General features: G+C 40.4%; 1 protein-coding gene across 2 annotated transcripts in view; it reads right to left on the minus strand.

The window, feature by feature from the left end:
* Positions 1–646: 646 nt before the first annotated feature.
* Positions 647–21498, minus strand: part of PRELID2 (PRELI domain containing 2) — a 70194-nt gene continuing 49342 nt past the window's right edge. For both annotated transcript variants that reach the window (XM_006148033.2, XM_027771663.1), the window contains exons 6-7: positions 5600–5669; positions 647–1200 (exon numbers count right to left, since the gene is read on the minus strand). In XM_006148033.2, the coding sequence (XP_006148095.1) occupies positions 5610–5669 (60 nt within the window). In that variant the 3' untranslated portion in view covers positions 647–1200; positions 5600–5609. The remainder of the gene's footprint in view (positions 1201–5599; positions 5670–21498) is intronic.

Here is a 21498-nt window from a genome sequence, read left to right on the forward strand (position 1 = left end):
TATCCCCTTGTTTTACAAATTAAAAAAATAAGCTTAAGAAAGATTTAAAATTATGGGGCCAGCAAGTGGCATGGACATTAAGGCAACTAGATTCCACATGGCCAAATGCACAGTTCAAGTCCCAGACACAGTGGCTTGAAAACATGCCAGGCGCGTGTGCATTCATGCCCAAAATCCCAAGAAGAGAATGGAGAAGGGATTGCTATTTGGTAATTTCCTCTGGGGTGGGAGGTGGGGGTTCTGCTTTCCCTCTGTGTGTGTGTGTGTGTGTGTGTGTGTGTGTGTGTGTGTCTGATGAGCTTACATGCCCTATAGCAAAGAAGGAAAAGAGAGAGAGAGAGATTTAAAATTATGTGCATGGTAACTGAACTAGTAGGTGGCAGCATTTGAATTCAATTCCAGGTCCACTGACTCTGAACCTGGGGTCTTCACACCTTGTTCAATTATCACAACTCACAGGCAGAAAGACCTGTGCCCAATTATCCTCATTTGCATGGGAAAAAAAAAAAAAACAGAGAAGTTAATGACTTGCTGCACATCACAGAGTAAGTTAGTAGGAGCCAAGGTTACATACAACCTACCTTCCCACTCTCCACCCCATGTTCGTTGAGAAGACCAAATCACATTCACATTCGTTTACTAGGTATACTAATAGAAATTATGTATTTTTGATAAAAACCAAAGTCTTCAGATTTCTGAGAATCTCAGACATCGCTATAAATATGGCTTAGCCTCGACACAGTTCTGGTGCATGTTTGTCTGTTCCAGGCCATCTATGGATCGGGTGCCAAGTTCAGCTCCCATATTTACTCTAAAATCCTCTTGGGAATCCTATGAAAAGTGATGGAGGTCACATGAGGACAAAAGCACCCTCACCCAGCCTTTATCCTGCCCTTGGCTGCCCTGCCACCATCACCAGACAATCAGCAGGACATCCAGGGAAAGGTGAATGTCATCTTACTCTACTTTTTTCCCTGTTTGTATAATCATAAGGTGACTGTGACATAAACCAGCTGAAGCTGTCATCCCCATGCCCACTAGTTGAAGGCTCTCAGGGGAGTGTATCATTTTGTGTCCTGGCAGGAAGGTCTTCTCTTCTTTAAGCTGCCAACACTGTGTCCTCAACACTATGTTCCAGAAACGGTATCTCCTGTGGCCAAGAAGTGATTCTTGAAAAAAGCAGACATGGATACAATTCCCCTGCAAGAGAAAGCAAACAGGCTTTATCACCTCATAAACACGTCTCACTAATCAATACTTATTTGCCCTCTTTTCTGAAGCAACTCTTGAGAGTCACTTGAATTCTATCACTATGGGTAATTCTTGAAGAAATTGCATTTCTACCTCCTAATGATCTTCGAACAAAGCAAGCACCTCATTTTATTAAGTCCAACTACCCAGAGGAGCTGGTTCAGAGAGGAGTTAAGATATAGCTCAAATTGAGGTCTTAATCATTCCAATGTGATAGAAACTCTGCTATGTTATCAAATCTCACCAAGCCTGGTCTCCCGACTGCCAGCGGCAAGAACAAACAGATGTCAGAGCTATTTGTTTTATTCAAAAATGACAGGAAATCAAAAATCTATCAAATGAATGCGTCAGCAGCAATGCCACAAGCATCTTGGTTAGTGAGATTTATGCGCCTGCATTTTGGCTCATGACAAAAGCACCTTCTACACTTTCTAATTCTCAAACACCGACTTAGATACACAGGTCAGAGTTCTAGAAAGCAGCATTTCTAATGCTAGCTGCCAGGTACACGGCAGTCACCTTCCACGAGCATTTACATTACGCCCATTTGAAATGTGGTATGATATGAAGTGATTAAATAATGTCTCCTCATGCACATTTGTATAAATCTCACAAACTATCTTTTGAAAATGACAAAATCCCAAAGCTGGCAAATTGGGCAAATTGCAAAACAACATTCATATTATTGCCACATCACAGTGCCATTTTATATGCTAAACGAAATGCCTATATTTCTACCTCATTGTGTTTGCGCATTGGAATTTTATGAGCAATTTTAGTGACCACTGTTGCTGGTATTTTAACTTCCTGTCATTATCATTTTAATACTTTTTTTATGCCTTAAAATAACATCATTCAAGTCCACAAAGTGGTGATGTGAAAGCCTACATAGGGAAAATAAACTGTCAAGCTGCCAACTTTGGAAAAGAGCTAAGATGTGATCAAATGCTATATTTAAAAGGGTCAAACGATCACAACACTCCTTGACATTAATTTAGGACATAACTCAGGAGGCAACAAACTTTTTCTTAATGGACAAGATAATAAGTATTTTAGGCTTGGCAGGCTGTAAGTTCTCTGTCCCAACTATTCACCTCTGCTATTACAGCTTTGACCATAGTAAGGAACACAGCCGTGTTCCAATAAAACTTTACTTACAAAAGCATGCAGCAGCCTTGATGTGGCTCACCGGCTATAGTGTCCTGACCCTGTTGGGTGCCCCCTACCCCATTCTCTCTCTTGCTCTCTGAATAAATAAATAAATAAACTTAAAAAAAAAAAAAAAAAGACACATGTCAAGACTGAAAAAACAGTCAAGAAATGGGGGCAGGGAAAGGAAAAGAATAAGCTGGCAATATGGCTGTGACATCAAAGTCTCAAAATATTCTAGATCACATTTGTAGTGATGCTTACATAACTTCACATATTTGTCAAAACTCACCAAATGGTACACTTCAAATTGGTCAATTTAATTGTATATAAATAGTACCTCAATGAAGCTGATTTTGAAAAAAGCTTAAAGCCTCGGCAATAGTCTTTAATTTATAGTAACTATACATCTCTGGTAAGAGTGTATATATGTGTGTATATGTGTATATATATAGCTTAAAGCCTCAGCAATAGTCTTTAATTTATAGTAACTGTACATCTCTGGTAACTGTGTATATATGTGTGTATATGTGTATATATATGTGTGTGTGTATGTATATATGTATACACTCACACACATGTGCGCACACTCTCTCTCTCTCTCTCTCTCTCTCTCTCTCTCTCCTACTTCAAATTTGCTCATCTGAGAAAACTGGTCATGAATTTTGAGAGTCTGAGTTATGTAACTCCTTCAGGAATTCTGTTGCACTGAATACAATTGTCCCGTACTAAAAACTCCTGACAGTATCCCAACCTCAGCACTTGACTTTGGAGTGTAGGTTTTTGATTTGTTTTTTTGTTTGTTTATTTTGTGTGTGTGTGTGTGTGTGTGTGTGTGTGTGTGTGTGTGTGTGTTTTACAAAGAATACAGAGCCTTGAGATTAGGGTTCATTTCTCAATCACAGTTTAAAAAAATATTAAATGAGGCCACCGGGTGGTGTGGTAGGTAAGGCACTTGACTCCCATGTGGCTGATCACAGTTCGAGTCCCAGACCCAGAGGCTTGAGACTCATTCCAGGCATACATGTGTGTGTCCTCAGCGTCCCAGGGGGAGTATGGAGGAGAGAGGACTGTGGTGTAGCTATCCCCCTCCAGGGAGTGATTTTTTACTTTCCCCGTCACTGTCTCCCTCTGTCTCTCTAGAGAGTGCATGCACCCCCTGGCAAAAACCTTAAAAAAATTTTTTTAAAGAACATGGGTAATTTAAAACATTAGGTAATGCTGTGAACTTGTTTAATTTTAACTCCTCTTCACTAGCAATGCTTTGAATCCAGACTGATTTAAAACACAAGTTGATGTGCATCTCATCTCCTCTCTCTTCAGTTGTGTTTGCTTTAGTGTGAAGCCTGTCAGCACTCAAGCATCAGCAACAACAAAGGCAAACAAGGAGAGGCTGAAAACTAAAATCAGGGAACAGTCATACAAAGGAAAGCATGCTTTGATTTAATCTAAAGTTGACTGAATACATGAGAACAATTTCAAAACCCTAGCTATTAGTTTCTTCAGGGCCATAGCATTTAATCTGTCCACACCCAGCGCTCTGAATTCATTTCAAGCAGCTGTTCTTCAGGTGTGTTCCTGCGACCAGTATTGTCACTCCTGGGAGTCCATTAGAGGATCACAAGCAAATCCTCAGGCCCACCCCAGGCCTGCATCAGCACTCTGGGAATGGCGTCCAAGCTGTGTTTAACAGTTCCTCTAGATGGTTCTAGAGCACACTACACCTTCGAAGCCACTGTTTGAAGTTGGAGAACCAATAGGTAGGTGCCTCTCCCCTAGAAGTGGAGACCCTCGTTTAACTTGCAGTTGACTTCTGATCCCACCCCCAGGGGAAGGTGGAAACCCCGTCCAAGTTCACAAGCACAAGGGTGCTTAGTGCATGTCACAGATATGCCAGCCTAGAAAAACAGACATGTGCCCCAGTTCTTCTCCACGTTTTCTAAAGAACAGGATGGATGTAGGAGTAAACCATATTTAGATTCAAGTCTAACATTTTATGAGCACCTGCCATGTGCCATGCCCATGCTAGATAAAACTACCTTCTGTAGGTTTCCAGTAACAATTAAATCTATCAATATATGTTAAGTATACAACAGCTTAATATTAATTATAAGGGAGGCCAATCTGCAAATAAGCAGAAACACTTTACGAGTCTCCAAATGGTGTTCATTCTCAGGTTTGGGCAACACACTTAACGCTGAGGTACTTGTATATGAATTTCATTTTTGCTTCCTCTTTGGTTAATTGCTTTTAAATTTTATTGTATATCACAATAGAATAACAGGTTTATACGAAGCCATATGTGCTGTACTCTTGAGCCAACATAAGAAAATTTAAGGAAATTCTGAATTACTCAATGCAATGTTTGCTTTACTAAAGGATTTTACCTTCTCTCAGATGAAAACCCAAGTACTAAAGATTTTGTAGGATGTTTATATAGGACACTGGCATTTTCTTAAATAACTTTACCCTGCCCTTTCCACTATAAAAACCATTCTCCTTGAAGCAGATGATATAAACTGGGGGTGGGGGGAGCTGAGGTTCTACAACCTCCCTTATCTGTTACTCCTACACCATTTGTCCTAAACCAGAGGTGGCACGTGCTCCACAGCACAAGCACTGACTTGTTCCCATTCTGCACCCATGGCAGACATTGCTAATCAATCAGAGCACTGTTACCCAGAACCGGAGAATTATTTTCAAGCCCTCAGAATCCTTTTCAATAGCATTTTGGGCAGCCACCCTAATCAGTGGTGGTGCAGGAACAAGAAGGGATATTTATTTCATTGAGCAATCAACATGCCCCTTCTTATTTTTCTCCTGCTCTAGTAACAGTTGCAAATTCCTCCTTTTATTGTTCTCAGAATAATAACATTAAGCTTCAGTTAATCCTGAGCTGTAGTCTTTACAAATCTATGGTACCTTGAGGGTCTCAATCATGGGAGATAGTGCTGAATAGTTTTAACAACTTGAATGCAGTTGTAACCCAGCACGGAGTACAAAACCACTCTGAAAATCAAAGCACCAGGTAAATAAAGGTACTGAATAGATAACAAACACCTGTGAAACAGTATTCTGTGCGTATAGCCGGGAACTGTGCAGCGCGAATAGCCCAGAGAAGGTGATGCGTAATAGCAGGCTTATAAGCGTGAAAACAGGGCTTGAGTAAATAATTCTGACTTTTGCTTTTGGTACTCACTGATGAGTCTCTATTCTGCTAAGGGGGCACCACACTGTTCCTTTAGCAGCATCTCCATTATTCTAATTCCCTGTAGAGAGAGGAAAGAGAAATCAAAATGCCGTATTTCACAGACAAGCACTTTTACATTTATCACAAATTTTTCCCTTCAAGGAATCCAGGTCATGGCCATATATTCAATTCAGAAAAGTAGGTTCTTCATCATACCTTACATTTTTATAATATTTTACTCAGCAATTTCACATACATTATCTCCACATGTACTCAGAACTCCTCAGGGAAGTCGGCAGAACAAATTTAGGATCTTCGTTTTAAACATAAGAAAACAGTCCAGGAGAAGTGAAGGAAGTCCTTGAAAGTAGCCCAGCTACTAAGTGGCTTTGCCAGAGTTAGAATGAAAATAGCGACATTTGGTACAGCCCTGTAGCCTAGTGGTTAAGGGAGCCAGTGCCCACATCTCTGACCACATGGTTCGAATCCCAGTCCCAGCTGTGCATGTGTGCCCAGGATCCCAACATGATAGAAAGATGGAGAGAAGGCATTGTGGTGTGACCACATCCCATGGGGGTGGTTCTTTCTCCCCTTTTCTCTCTCTGGCTAGCACATGCACCTTCTGGCAAATTTCTAAAAGAGGACCAGTCTGTGGCCTGGTGGTTAAGGTGGCTGGATCCCACAGAGGTGACTGCAGTTGGATTTCCAGACCTGGTGGCTTGAAAAAGATGTCAGGCACGTGTGCAAGCATTCCCAAAATCTTGAAAGGAGGGAGAGGTAGAAGAGATGGGGTATAACCATGCCCCATGGGGAATGCTTTCTTGCTTTCTCTCCCCCTCTCTCTCTCTGTCTCTCCAGCAAGCACACATATCCTTTGGCAAATGGAGGAGGAGGAGTACAAAGAGGAGGAGGACAGAAAAGAGGAGAAGAAGAAAACCGCAACAGTTAATATTAATTGACATTTTTTTGCATAGAAAAATACATCATGAATTTCCCAATGACCTAACAGATTGGCTGCTAAGGTTTCATACATACTACCTTGTGGAGTGCATGCTGTGGTCCACCACTGAGGTCCCCCTAGGACTGAAGCCCTCCTCTCCCCATGCTCTAGGACTGTAGGAAGCTGCTGACACATAACCACCCTCAGCCAAAGGGAGCTGCCTCACCTGAGGCCATCTTCCCCTCCCCAGGGACAGCTCACACCCAGTGACTGGTGGGCATGGGGGTATAAATGCCCGGTCCCCTTCCCCAATTTGTGACAACTCCACAGGCATGCCACCCCCAATGCATCCCTCATGGGATCAGCTGAGACCTCCTCTGCAACTGCATGGCAGCCTTCTCCCCCGCCTGCTTCCCTCACTCCCTCACAGGAGCTGTCACCCAAAACCCTCTCCATTCCCCTCAGCATGCAAATCTCTTATCTCTGAGTCTCAGTCAGGAGAGCAACTGAGGACACCTTCATACATAAAATGCCCAAAACAATGCTATTCTTACCCCCATTCTCCTCTTAAGACAGAAACTTAGAGAGGTTTAAATAATTTGCCCATGCTGCTAAGTAGCAAAGCCAAGGGAAGAGCACAGATCCCCTCCTCAGTTTCAGAGGCCACCCTAACCTTCACGCAGCGCTCAGTCATCCCTCTACAGGACATGCCACTCTGCCTACCTGTAGAAAGCAGGAAATAGTATTTATTTTCTCAACCCTTATAATTTCTCAGTTGAGATACTTTCCTGAAAACAAAATTCAGACTAATAAGAGAAAACTCTAAAATTTATTTTAACATTTGTCATGCCCATCACAGGGAAGAGATCTCAGTTTAAAAGTATTTCTCAGCCTTGCTTAAATAGCATGTGCAACAAAGAACAATACATTTAGAAGCACAGGACCAAAGACTAAGTCATTCTCTGCTCCTAAAAGGCAAGGAAACTCTGAGAAGATCAGAGTTTTATTTCCAAGTTCCTCTAGCCTGGTGCACCATCCTGAGCTGGTAATCTAGCTGTCTCCAGCAGGTGGGGATTTGTGGCCTTCTCTCAGGCAGATAGGGAAAAGAAGAGGCTTTCTTACTAACTGCTCAGCAAACCTCAACAGCAGGGAGAAATATTTTGGCTTCTTTCACTACTGAATTTCCCAATGACCTAACAGATTGGCTGCTAAGGTTTCATACATACTACCTTGTGGAGTGCATGCTGTGGTCCACCACTGAGGTCCCCCTAGGACTGAAGCCCTCCTCTCCCCATGCTCTAGGACTGTAGGAAGCTGCTGACACATAACCACCCTCAGCCAAAGGGAGCTGCCTCACCTGAGGCCATCTTCCCCTCCCCAGGGACAGCTCACACCCAGTGACTGGTGGGCATGGGGGTATAAATGCCCGGTCCCCTTCCCCAATTTGTGACAACTCCACAGGCATGCCACCCCCAATGCATCCCTCATGGGATCAGCTGAGACCTCCTCTGCAACTGCATGGCAGCCTTCTCCCCCGCCTGCTTCCCTCACTCCCTCACAGGAGCTGTCACCCAAAACCCTCTCCATTCCCCTCAGCATGCAAATCTCTTATCTCTGAGTCTCAGTCAGGAGAGCAACTGAGGACACCTTCATACATAAAATGCCCAAAACAATGCTATTCTTACCCCCATTCTCCTCTTAAGACAGAAACTTAGAGAGGTTTAAATAATTTGCCCATGCTGCTAAGTAGCAAAGCCAAGGGAAGAGCACAGATCCCCTCCTCAGTTTCAGAGGCCACCCTAACCTTCACGCAGCGCTCAGTCATCCCTCTACAGGACATGCCACTCTGCCTACCTGTAGAAAGCAGGAAATAGTATTTATTTTCTCAACCCTTATAATTTCTCAGTTGAGATACTTTCCTGAAAACAAAATTCAGACTAATAAGAGAAAACTCTAAAATTTATTTTAACATTTGTCATGCCCATCACAGGGAAGAGATCTCAGTTTAAAAGTATTTCTCAGCCTTGCTTAAATAGCATGTGCAACAAAGAACAATACATTTAGAAGCACAGGACCAAAGACTAAGTCATTCTCTGCTCCTAAAAGGCAAGGAAACTCTGAGAAGATCAGAGTTTTATTTCCAAGTTCCTCTAGCCTGGTGCACCATCCTGAGCTGGTAATCTAGCTGTCTCCAGCAGGTGGGGATTTGTGGCCTTCTCTCAGGCAGATAGGGAAAAGAAGAGGCTTTCTTACTAACTGCTCAGCAAACCTCAACAGCAGGGAGAAATATTTTGGCTTCTTTCACTACTCACTTTGTCTGGTAAAATTCTACTTTGGAGGAAAACAGAAAGCAGAAATTCCTTTCCTCCTTCAAAGACAAGTTCTGTAGACAGAGGGTAAACTCTTAGATGAAAAGGCAGGGATATGACATACCTATGACCTAGGTTCTTAAGGCATCAGTGCTGTGAGGACGGAATCCTAATGGCATCTTCTAGCCTATGTTACTTTCTAAGGGATCTGGGGAGTCACAGTGACAAACATGAATCTTGCTGTAACAGACAGCTTGACTCCAGAGACTATGGGATGCTCCCTTCATCCTGTCCTGGGCATAGCATTATAAGACACATAGTGAAGTCAACTTATCTCTGTTAAAGCTAAACTGAGCTTTTTTTTTATTATTATTATTCTAAGTCTTTTGGAAACAAAAACTTACGCGTTTAGCCAATTACTAACCTAAAAATTCTAAACTCACCTATAACCTACAAGTCCCCGCATCCAGATGTCCTGCCTTTGGGAGCCAGGCCAGTGTAAACTCCTTAGGCTGATTTGCAACTTGGTCTGTGTCTCCTGCTCTCAGAACTGAATTTTTTTAAACCTGCTCATCTGAGCACCTCAAAAACACTTTTTTATTCTCCAGGATGATCTCTCATATTTGCACTTGGAATAAACCGTATTATTATTCCTACAGAGCTTGGTTATTTCCATCCACAGCTAGATCCAGAGGAAAGGTCTAAATCTTCGGTTCTTGGATACTGGAAAGTAGTTTGGAGAGAATAATGACAAAGGAAATGTAAAATACAGGAATCCAGGCCCTTGGCTTAACAGGATCCTAGAACTCCCAGAGTTCTATGCCTTTAACTATGCTCTCTGTGTTCTATGCTCATGTGATTCCCTTATGATCAGTCAAGGCTGGGAAATGCTGGGCACTGAGCAGGCTTAGAGGAGACAGGCAGGAGCTTCCTACTTGGGATTTGTTCTGGGGAGGGGGGTAAACAAATGACCACTAGAGAATGCAATAAACTATATTAACACCAAAGTAGACTGAACAAAAGTTAATGTTTTCTGAAAGACTCAGAAGTCCTTCAGATTCTACTGGGCCATCACCACATACACTGGTATTATCTTGAAGGAAGAAACACTTAAGAGTCTTGGGAGAATGCCAACTATCGGCCACCTGCAGAGCCAGGAATGCTGTTATCGGACTGCTGGGTGCCTGTGGCTGATCACTTTACCAAAGAGTAATTTAGAAGGCAGACTAAGGACTACAAGGCACACTGGCACTTTCTACACCCCCACTACACACTAGAATTACTAGGGAAATCCACTAAAGCAAACACAGACTCCCAACCCCTAACACTGACTCAGTCAGAAATTCCAGGGCCAAGGCCTAGAAATTATACTTCATAATGTACATCATGTGATTCTGAAGTGCAATCAATTCATTTACTAAAATTTGCAAATAGCAGCTTTACACCACCTGTAAGATCCCAGCCTTGTCAGTCTGGAAATCAATAGTCACTTCTGCAGATACAGCACATTATATTCTTAGAGCTGCTCTCTTTTAAAAAAAAAAAATGGGGGGAAAGAGGTGGGAACAGGAGATAAAATAATCAGTAGAATGAAAGTTAACCAAATTCCTAATTTAAGACTTAGATTATGCTAATTTCTGTTCTTATCATTCAATAGATCCAGTTAACAAATACTTATTACACACCTACTATGTGTGCTGGAAATTAAATGGCAAACAACCAAGACAAACACCATGTCCTCATGGAGTTTACAGTCCAGTGGTTCCCAGGAAACTTTCATTTAATTGTTTGTTTCAATAAGCCTCTGGACAATAATTAATATCCTCCTCCTCCTATTTGCAGGAGGAATAAGAACTGCCACATTAATTCCCTTTTGAGCTTCTTTTTGCAAGCTACATACATAAATCTAGGTGGTATATCTTTAAAACAAGAAAAGCACACTCCTTCTTCCTTAGGAAGAGAGACCCCCAGAACTCTCCTATCTGTCTAAATTAAGACCGCCACCACTTACTGAGCTGAACACTAATTGGCATAAGTGAAGACTCCGAAGTTTGCCTTGGGAATTGAAAGATGTTGTTTATTGAATCAATTATGTTCGCAATGTGACAGTTGATTTTTCTTTCCCTTCTTTCCTCTCACTCATACCTCTTTAGTCTTTTTAGGCAGAACACTTCGAAAATGGAGGGGAGGGACAGAAAGAGAGGCCTATAAAGTGAAGAAAAATAAATAAATAAGAGAGAGACCAAGATTTTATTTAGTACCTCTCTTTGGTAAGGAAGACCCAAATCAAAGCCCAATCGATAGAATCCTTTCAAATAAAGTTCCAACACTTAAATCTCGAACCCCAGGAGATCAAGCTTAAAGAGGCTAAATTTACACCACTTATCACACAATAAGGCCTGAAATGTAGAACAAACATTAAGTGGATCTACCTATACAGATATGGCTTAAAAGCTTTTTGGACTGACAAACCATAAACCAGCTTGATTTTATTATTTCTTTCCCCTTTGAGAATTTTTAAAAATCTATTACAAGACTATCTTTCTCTATTTGCCAATATACAGATAAATGAGCTATCTCACAATCTCATTTTCCTAATACCAGAGCTATGCTGGCCAAAAGTATCCCTACATAGGAGTCTTGGAGTCTTGGAGTTCAGATTCAAAAGATTTCATAAATTTCTAAGACTCTCTAGGAAATAGCAGATTATTATAAAAACATAAAACTTGTCTTAAGAGGAGCAGGAATAAGTTGAAACTAACGGTGCCTAAATCCAGACAGCATTTATTTTGTTATCACACTGATACTTCCTTAAGAAGCCATGGTTTACCTATAAGGCTCCAGAGACAGTAATATTAGACCTTACAAAAATTACAAAGTTCTAAAGCGGTTCTTTAAAGACACATCCCTGGGGAGCTCTTAACAAAAGAAGATTGCTCACTTAATTATTTCAGTGATAAAAGATTGGTGTTAAATACCCCCACTGGAAATTATGCTTTCCTGTGGGTCACAGCTTTAGAGAAAACACCATGAACAGTGTCTGTGTCCACCGTGCATAAGCAGCTGTACTTCAGCTGTGGGCAGCAGGGCTGCATGTAAGGCACAAGACCTCTACTTTAGGAGGCATTGGTCTCTTGGAAGGATAAAGAATGAAAAATAACTGAAAGACAAGATAGCCTCTAAGAAGCATGATGTTGAAAAGGAAAAATACAATAGAAGAAAGGAAGTAGAAACTAATCCTGCAGTAAGAGAGGACTTGCAGAAGCCACAAAGAAGAGAGATTTCAGTAAGGTCCAAAGACTAGCCATGGGTATGAGATACAGAAATGGAAGGAAGGGCCAAACAGAAAGAAGCTTAAGAAGAGGTTGTGTGTGTGTGTGTGTCTGGGGGTGGGGAGGTGGAGGGGTGGGTACTATCATGTGGCATGATGGTTAAAGCACTGGACATCCACATGGCTGACCACATTTCGAGTTTGGATCTGGTGGTTTGACAATCATGCCAGGTATGTATGCATGTGTGCCCAAAAGCCCAGGAGGAGAATAGAGAATAGATTTCAGCATGGCCATCCCCTTAGGGGTTGGTGATTTCTCACTTCCCCTTTCTCTCTGTTTCTCTGATGAGCACACATGCCCTATAGAAAATTCAAAATAATAATAAATAAAATCAATAAATAATTTTTTAAAAGAGTCATGGGGGTGGGAACTGCATGGGAGAGAAAAAAGAAAAAGACGAAGGGAGGGAAAAAGGAAAGGAAGAGAAGGAAAGACTCTATTCAGTTTTCTCAGCAAAAGACAAGGGAAACTTTATAGGGCTGGCCCTATGCCCTAGTGGTTAAAGGAGCTGGATCCCACATGGCCAACGACGAGGTTCAAATCCCAGCCCCAGTGGTTTAAAAACATGTTCCATTGGGAGGTGCTTTCTCTTTCTCCCTTTCTCTCTCACTCTCTCCCTTTCCCTCTCTTCCATTCTCTCACTCTCTCTCTCTCTCTCTCTGGCAAGCACATCCATACTCTGGCAAAATTGCAATATATGCCAATTTAATTGAGTGGAGTTTTAATTGAGCCTCATGGTCACACGGTATTTAAGTTCTGGAAAAGGAAAGTGACATGTAAGGAACAGGAAAATTAAGTACAAAAACGAAAGTGAAGGAGTGAGGTAGAGAAACAATTTGGGTTGATTACATTCCAGAGTTTGTCTCATTAACACAGCCTAAAAGGGGGGTGTCTGTGATTGACTGAGGCCTCGCTGCTGCTGAATGGCTATCACCTAGCAAGATAGACAAAAATGAAGTCACAGTTTGTTTACAGAAACCAACCAGGAGTATGAAGTTTTGTTTTGTTTTGTTTTGTTTTAATATTTTTTTACATACATAGGGTAGTTAGGAAAGTCATGATGCATTTTTGCATAGAAAAAAAAAAAACAGAAAAATACATCATGACTTTCCTGACAACCTGCAAATCAGTCCTACAGACAGTCTCTCAAAATAGCTTGATTACCCTATAAAAGGAAACCCATCCCTCCTGGCAGGCAGGCTGAGGAACCTTTCTCTCAATAAACTTTCCTTTTCTCTTGAGAAAATGCCTCCTGAGTCTTTGACTGTGACATACATACATTCATTTATTTGTTTGTTTGTTAATGTAAATACATAACCGGCTCCATGGTCTGTGTTGAGGCAGCCAGATCCCACATGGCTGACTGTATGGTTTGAGTTTCAGAACATGAACCAATGGCTTGAGAAATGCTCTGGGCACATGTGCATGTGTGCCCCAAATCCTGAAAGGAGAAAGAAATAGAGAAAAGACTGCAACATGGCCATGCCTTATGAGGGGTTCTTTCTCCCGCTCCCTCTGTTTTTCTGTCTCTGTCTCTCTGGTGAGTAGACATACTCTCTGCCAAATTTAAAAAAAAAAAAAATATATATATATTAATCCTTTGATCTGATGCAGTCCAATTCTCTTAAACTTATCACTTCTTAATCTATAAAACTAAAATGATACCTAACAATAATAGCAATAATAGTTAAAGATTCTTGACACATACTGGGTGCCAAGTACTGTGCTGAGTGCTTGACTTCATTAACATTGTCTTACCCTCCCATCGGCCGCAGAGGATTATTATTTTCTTTCATGTTTAATGAGATCAAGGCTTAGAGAAATTAAATATCCCTGTCCAAAATCTGCGCAGTGACTAAGAGGCATAGCCTCAATTTTGGCAAAGCAACTGGGACCTTACAATAGAGGAGGGCAGGGGCAGGGGGAGTAGCTGAAATGAGAATGCGAGTGTGAGAACACTATTACAATTCTGGGTGCTGGGTACGCAGCAAGGGCTGTACTTCTCTTCCCTATGAACTAGTTCCAAAAATCCCGATAGATAAGTCAGATATTTTAGTCCTGCTTCCAAACAAAATGGCATGAATCTTAATATATGAATCGATATCTAATCACATCCACAAATTATTTTAAATACAATGCTTTTCAAGTAGAAATAGCCTGATGGAATGTATGGTTTCAATATAATTTTCCCACAGTGGCTAATAAACTCTTGAGTAAGATTCATTTTTATTTTGATAAGTAACCCAAAATCTTTAGATGTAATTGCAGAACATAAAACTGATATAACAACTCAGAGATTCTCACTTCACATGATAAGCTTTCTCTCTTTTGAAGGACAATATTCTCACAATTTATAACAGAAAAGAATATATCCCAAAACAATAAAATCTAAAAATTGGAAAAGGACTTGTATTATCCAGTCCAGATAGAAAACTCTCAGCAAAGGATTAAAAGTAGCAACTGATTTAGAGAGAGAGCCTGTGACCAAATATCAAGATGACAAGTTATAAAATAATTTTCATGTTGCCAATTTTCAAATAAACCCTGACCTGATGTTAAATTTAAGTCATTCATATTTTTTTGTTTTATAAAGTTACTTTTTCCCCATCCAATGTCACTTAATCTATTTTCATTCTGAATTTTTAAAAATATGATCTGTATAGGGTCAGGCCCATGGTCTAGTGGTTACGGAAGCTGGATCACACAGGGCCAGCCACACTTTGAATACAAGCCCTGGTGGCTTGAAAACCACACCACATGTGTGCATGTGTGTGCCTCAAATCCCAGCAGGATGGAGACATGGAGGAGAAGGGACTGCGGCATAACTACACTCCACTGGGGGTGGGGGTGCTTTCTCCCTCCCTCTCTGTCTCACTATCTCTCTCAGGAGAATACAACCTTCTGGCAAAACAGGAAAGGAAAGGAAGGGAAAGGAAAGGAGAGGAAAGAAAAGGAAAGGGGACACATATATATAAATATATATTTTCTTTGTGCCTAATGTAATAGTAAAAAAGAGAAAAACACCTCACATCGGAGCCTGGTGATGCTGCAATCCTTTTCTCCCAATTCTCAATTTTGTTCAAGTTGAGAAGGCCAAGACTTGATCCCTAGTTGGCTATGTAGGATCTAGCTTCCTCTGCAAAGGTCCTAACCACTGCAGTAGGGGGGTCAACTCTTTTTATGGATTTGTTTTTGGTTTTTTTTTTACAAAATATGGCTTATTCTCCCCACTAATCATCACCAGACTTTTGCTCAGTGTCATGGCCTATCCATGACATTTCTGACAATGGATCATCTGTTACCTGCTTAGAAACTTCCACTCCTGGGAAGTTGAGTACTCCTAATTCTAATCTTAATTATAAAACAACTCTCCCTTACATTAAAGCAGGACTGCTTAAGTGCCTGGTATCAGAGGGTCCCAGTAGCAATCCTTATGCTCTTTTCTGGGGGAGAGATTATTGCTATAGGGCACATGTGCTCACCAGAGAGACAGAAAGATATGAAGAGAGAGAATATGAGAAATCATCCTCTCAGGGGAATGGCCACACCTCAATCCCTTCTTCTCCATTCTCCTTTCAGGATTTTGGGCAAGCACACACACACACCCAGCATAAGTTTTAAGCTGCTTGATCCGGGATTCAAACCACGGTCAGCCATATGGGAGTCTGATGCCTTAACTACCATACTACCTGCTGCCCACCCCAATCCTTATACTCTTAACCATGCCAAACTACAAAACAAGGTTCCTATCAATTCCCCTTCAGCAGCCATTTTTTTTACTGTTTATTATATTGAAGCTCAGTCATAATTTATCCTTGTTTTTCCCCTACTCTAACTGATAAAATAGTTAATAGCTTGCTTGGACATTTTATCAAAGAATTGTCTCTAACAGAATACATAATCTAACTGATACCCAAATAATAAATAAATCCAATATATGCCCAGAAAATTCCCCTTTTATGTTTTGTCTCTACCATTCTCTTTGTCCCAGATTCATGCATTTCTAGAAGTCAATGACTGTCTTCACATGCAGCACCAGTCTACTGTGTCTTCAAACCAAGAGTTCCCTTTGAACAAAGCAGACTTCTCTGAAACCATGTTTCAGCCAAAAACTCATCTCACCAAATCTCAGCACTATTTAAGTTAATGAAAATTTACCATGGGCTTAGTACATGCCAGGACTTAAAACTAGAATCTAGGTCCAGGGAAAGAACAATTATCAAGCAGGTTATACTCTCAAGTCCTGTAATAAACTCAAAAAGGGAGCTTGAAGAAATGGACATAATAATGTGGCAGATGCCTTTTTCGAATCATTCTACTTTGGTTCCTAATTAAATGGGAAGTGTTATTGGTTAATCCTTAAAATCACTTTTGTATAGTTTGTATAGTTTGGCTCCAGATATTCCTGCATAGATTAATAACTCCCACATGGATCAGCAGCTGGCATGGAGGCTAAGGCGCTGGATCTGACATGACCAGCTTCAAGGTTTGGGCCCCAAACCCAACAGTCTGAGAATTACACTGGCTTGTGTGCATGTCCAAAATCTCGAGAGGAGAATGGTGGAGAAGGTATTGCTTTGCTGCATGGCCATTCCAACTGGGGGGAGGCGATTTCTCACTTTCTCTCTCTAGTGAGCACATGTGCCCTGTAACAAGAAAAACTTCAAAAATGACTCCCACATGAATGATGTGCTGAATCTACCAACTGTCTTTAATGTTAATTAATCTAATGAAAGTCTTTTTTCAATATAGAAAAAAAATTCTAAGTATTATTAAAAAAAAAAAAATACATTCACACTTCCTTCACTTGGTGAACTCCAAGGGTAGGATTCCTTTCAAATCAAAGCACTATTAAGAAATACTATTGTGTGGAGACTGATGCAAATCCCTCAAGACTGAAGAACAGTTCTGATTCACGCCCTGTTTGGAGTTTGGTCAACAAATGGAGGTTCTCTGATAAATAAAGTAAGGGGAAATTTTCTGTAGCTTAAAGCCAAGCAACCTAGTCATTAAGTGCTCATACCAAGGATCTGACTGACAGCGAGAAGGAAAGTGAGAAATCACTCCTGACAGGGGATGGTCATGCCCCAATCCCTTCTCCATTCTCTTTCTGAGATCTCAGGCACGCACGTGCAGGTGCCCAGCCTGATTTTCAAGCCACCAGGTCCAGGACTCAAACTGTAGTAGGCCATGTGGGAGTCCAATGCCTTAACCATTATGTCACCTGCTGGCCCCTAGGTGTTACTTTTATGATGGGGTCTTATGAATATTTAGCAGGGGAGGTCTGCCACCACAGCCAGTTCTTTTGTTTGATTGCACAGGTTTTTGCTGCACCTGTTTACTTCTCATCAGGTGGGAGAATTTTATTACCTGTTTGGGGGAAGTCAATATGTGTGCCCAGTGTGGACTCAGAAGGTATGAGCATGAGCATGGGGGCAATTTTGCTCATCTCGGTTTATTGCCCTGAATATGAAGTGGATGTTGACCAAGCATTCTGGAGAATTCCTGTGTGTGTATGTGGAATGGTGGGAAGTAAGGTAGCAACCTTCTCTAGGTCCTTTAACAACCATTTAAGCAATAAAAGTAGATAATTTCTTGGCACCAGGGGTCTAAGTGCAGTCCCTGGTCACAGTGACTGATGTGTCAGATGTCCCCTTTGTAGACATTTTGGGGCCCCCTGCTCATAACTATCTACCTACTTGTAACTGTCTACCTTAACATTCCCCTATGTGAGAGAAGTTCCTCTGTTTCTAAGATCATTGCTAAAAGATAACAGAATGGAAACATAAAAAAGTCTTATTGCTTTTGGAAAATAATATAATAACATGTGGATGTTGTCATTAGTTCAATAAATATTTATTAAGCACTGACAATGTGCTAGGTGCTGAAGAGTAAGGGGTGAGCCTCACGCAGAAGGCTGTCATTCAGTGAAAAACACAAAAAATATATTCAAATAATTATGAAAATGGTCACATACAGATGAGAGTACTTCAGGGAATCTTTTTTTATTATTATTATTTTATGTAACTTTATTTATTTATTTATTTTAATTTGACCAGAGTGAAAGAGAAAGAGAGAAAGAGAGAAAGAGGGGGGGAAAGTGAGAAAACAAGCCACCAGGAGGTCCAGGACTTGAACCATGGTCGGTCATCTGGGCGTCCAGCGCCATTAACCACCACGCCACCTGCCAGCCCCTAAGGGAATCTTCTTAAGATAATGATACAAAGTATAAAAGGTTCTATGCATAAGGATGTTTTTACAGGGTATCATTTATAATGATAAAAGTTAGAAATAATCTCAATGTTCAATGCTAAAAAAAGGGTGAAATAAGTTATTAGGTCATCAGGAAAGTCATGACATATTTTTCTATGTTTTTCTGTGCAAAGATGCATCATGACTTTCCTGATAACCTGATATTATATAACTATTTAATGAAATATTATGCAGTCATTAAAATGATGGCTTTGAAATTTATGTAGTTATGGTGAAAGGTATTTATGACAAAAATATTACTTGAAAAAAGCAAGACATGATGCCATATTAATACTGTAATTATGACTATGTTTAACAATCTTCATGTAAAAGAACAAAAGGAAACATGCCCAACTGGGTTATAATAGAAAGATAACAATGATCACTTATGGAGTATTCATTGTATGCCAAAGTATTTTAAACACTTCTTTACATGATCTCCTTCAATTTTCACACTCATGAGGCAGCCAGTATTATTCACATTTCATGCAGAGAGAAGTTAAATTCGTATGTACCCTATGAGAAAGGACACTACAATGTAAACCCAGGTTGGGCTGACGCCAAAGACAGGCTCATCATAACCACTATATAATCGTCTATAACGTCATAACAGGAAAAATAAGTTTTTGCTTTTAATTTCCTTGCACTTTGCTTTTAAAATAATTATAATGACAACAACTGATTATTCGCTGCATGCCAAGTCCTGTGCTGAGCATTTTATACATATAACTCATTTACTCTGCACACATACTCTGTGAAGCAGGTTCCAATATTATCCTCATTTTATAGATGAGGAAAATGAGACAGAAAATTAAATGGCCCAGACAAGGTCACACAGCTGGTCGGTACAGGTTATTCTACTGGTTTCAAAGAGAGTTGAGGCAAAACAATATAAATGGTTCTGCTGTAAATATAATTTAAAACATTTAGTGCAGGTAACAACTTTTCAAAAACATTTTAACTATTTTTTTTATTTGGATTTAAAAACAGAAAATAGGTTTTTCGAGTACAATTTTTTTTTTTAATTTGAGCTATTTCAAACATACTGAGCATTTCAGAGACTAGAAAAGCTACTAGGTTATAACAAATGTTAATATCTTTAAAAATAACAAAAGCTACACTCCATTAAAGGCCACTGAGGGAGGAAATTTTTATAGCCTTTAAATTCTACTTAAACTGATAACGAGTATGAAAGGAGTTAATTAACTCTTAAAAAGTCACCTTTTCCTTTACTAAGGAAATTCAGAGGAAAAAAAAGAAACAGTTTAGCTAGACTGTAAGGAAGAAAGCTAATCAAGGAATAAGTGAATTCCAAAAAACCTGAAAATGACAGAAAAAATATCACTCCAACAAACCTGGGGTTCACTAGACACAATGCTTCTTTATTTCTTAACAACAGGCAGACACTGCATCCTTCACCAACACCTTCCCTGGGTGATGCCTACCAAGTCCCAGGAAGGAGGCACAACCGAAAAGCTCTAGGGCTTTAGGGGAGGGGTCAGCATAAGAAATCACCTTATGCACAGAGGGAGAATGCTCCAGGGGACCAGATGGACACCTTGGAGAGCTCAAGGATCATTTGATTAGCATGCTGCATGGCTTAAGCGTTCAACTGCAGTTTAACTATTAGATGCACGTCAGGAAATGAAATTACTTTTTTCAACTCAAGTAGCTCTACCCAGAAGAATTCTGTATTAACCCTTGAGCTGAGATGCCTGAATGACATTTTCCTGGTCTTTTACAATGTGTAGATGCAGTCTTTTTTTTTTTTTTTTCTTTTTCTTCTTGTATTTCAGTATAGCCTGGCCAGAGCTGTTTCAGCTTTCAATTCTGTCCCTGCCTTAGGTTTATACGAGGTACGTAAAGATTTACAGTGGCCACAAATTCCTATTTTCTCATTGTCTTTGTCTTTGTTTTTGAATTTAGCACAGCAGAATGAGAGAACAGGTTCAGAAAACTAATAGATTGGTTGGAAATAGATTGGTTGGAAATTCCATTCAAAATGTTGGATGATGTATTTTGCTATGCAAAAATGCATCATGACTTTTCCAACAATAGTAGACAGAATAGAGTTCCCAAATTTCTAGCACCTGCTTGGGATGTGAGAGTAGAGGAGCATTAGGAAAGCAAGCATAACAGTCCATGTTATCGCAGACCCTTCCTCTATTATCTAACCAGTGTCTACTTCAAGGTCATAAGTACATCCAATGCTGATGGACATGAGTAAATCCTGCATTTTTTCTCTCTTCACCTAAGCTCTTTAGGATAAAGGATTCTATCCTCCTTGGCAGGAAAACAAAGAGAGCACAGTGTTAAGAAGATGGGCTCTGAGGTCAGACCACCTGAATTCAAATTCCAGCTTTGCCACCGACTGGCTGATAACCTTTGTGCAAGGAATGCTAGTAACCTCTGCATGCCTCCATTACATCATCCAGACAAGGGAAAAGCAGAAATAACAAGAGTCTCTCTTTCGGAGGGTTGGTGAGAGGATTAAATGTTCATAAAACGGTGCAATACTTGTCTGACGGTAAACATTCAATAAATTATAGCTACAATTATTTTATATCTAGTCTTCCCCAAAGTTTCCAGCACAGTCTATGCTTACTGATGGCCTGGATTAAAAATAAGTCAATATAACTACTACTGGGCACCAACACTTAAAGACCACAAGTCTTTGTCATAGGCAGTCTACTTAACTCACATAAATGAGACTACAAACTTCTGCTAGCTAGTATTTTTAAAAGCATGGGTCTTGTTTTTAAATATTTATTATCACCTCAATTCTTGACCATCTACTCGCTTTTTTACTTTTTTTTTTATATGCCAAAGGACACATGCACTTGTCACTGAGAAAGAGAGAGAAAGAGCTAGAAAGCATCCCCTATCGGGGCATGATCATGTTTCAATTCCCTCTCCTCCATTTCTCCAACCTCGGGATTTGGACACACACACACACACACATGCCCGACGAGTTTTTTATCTACTGAGGGTGGGACTCCACAATGTGGAATTGGGCCCTTTTAACCACCAGGTCACAGAGCCAGCCTCCATCTACTTGTTAAATGAATTATAACT

This window comes from Tupaia chinensis, unplaced genomic scaffold, assembly GCF_000334495.1.
Source record: "Tupaia chinensis unplaced genomic scaffold, TupChi_1.0 Scaffold000228_1, whole genome shotgun sequence".
NCBI classification, from domain to species: domain Eukaryota; kingdom Metazoa; phylum Chordata; class Mammalia; order Scandentia; family Tupaiidae; genus Tupaia; species Tupaia belangeri.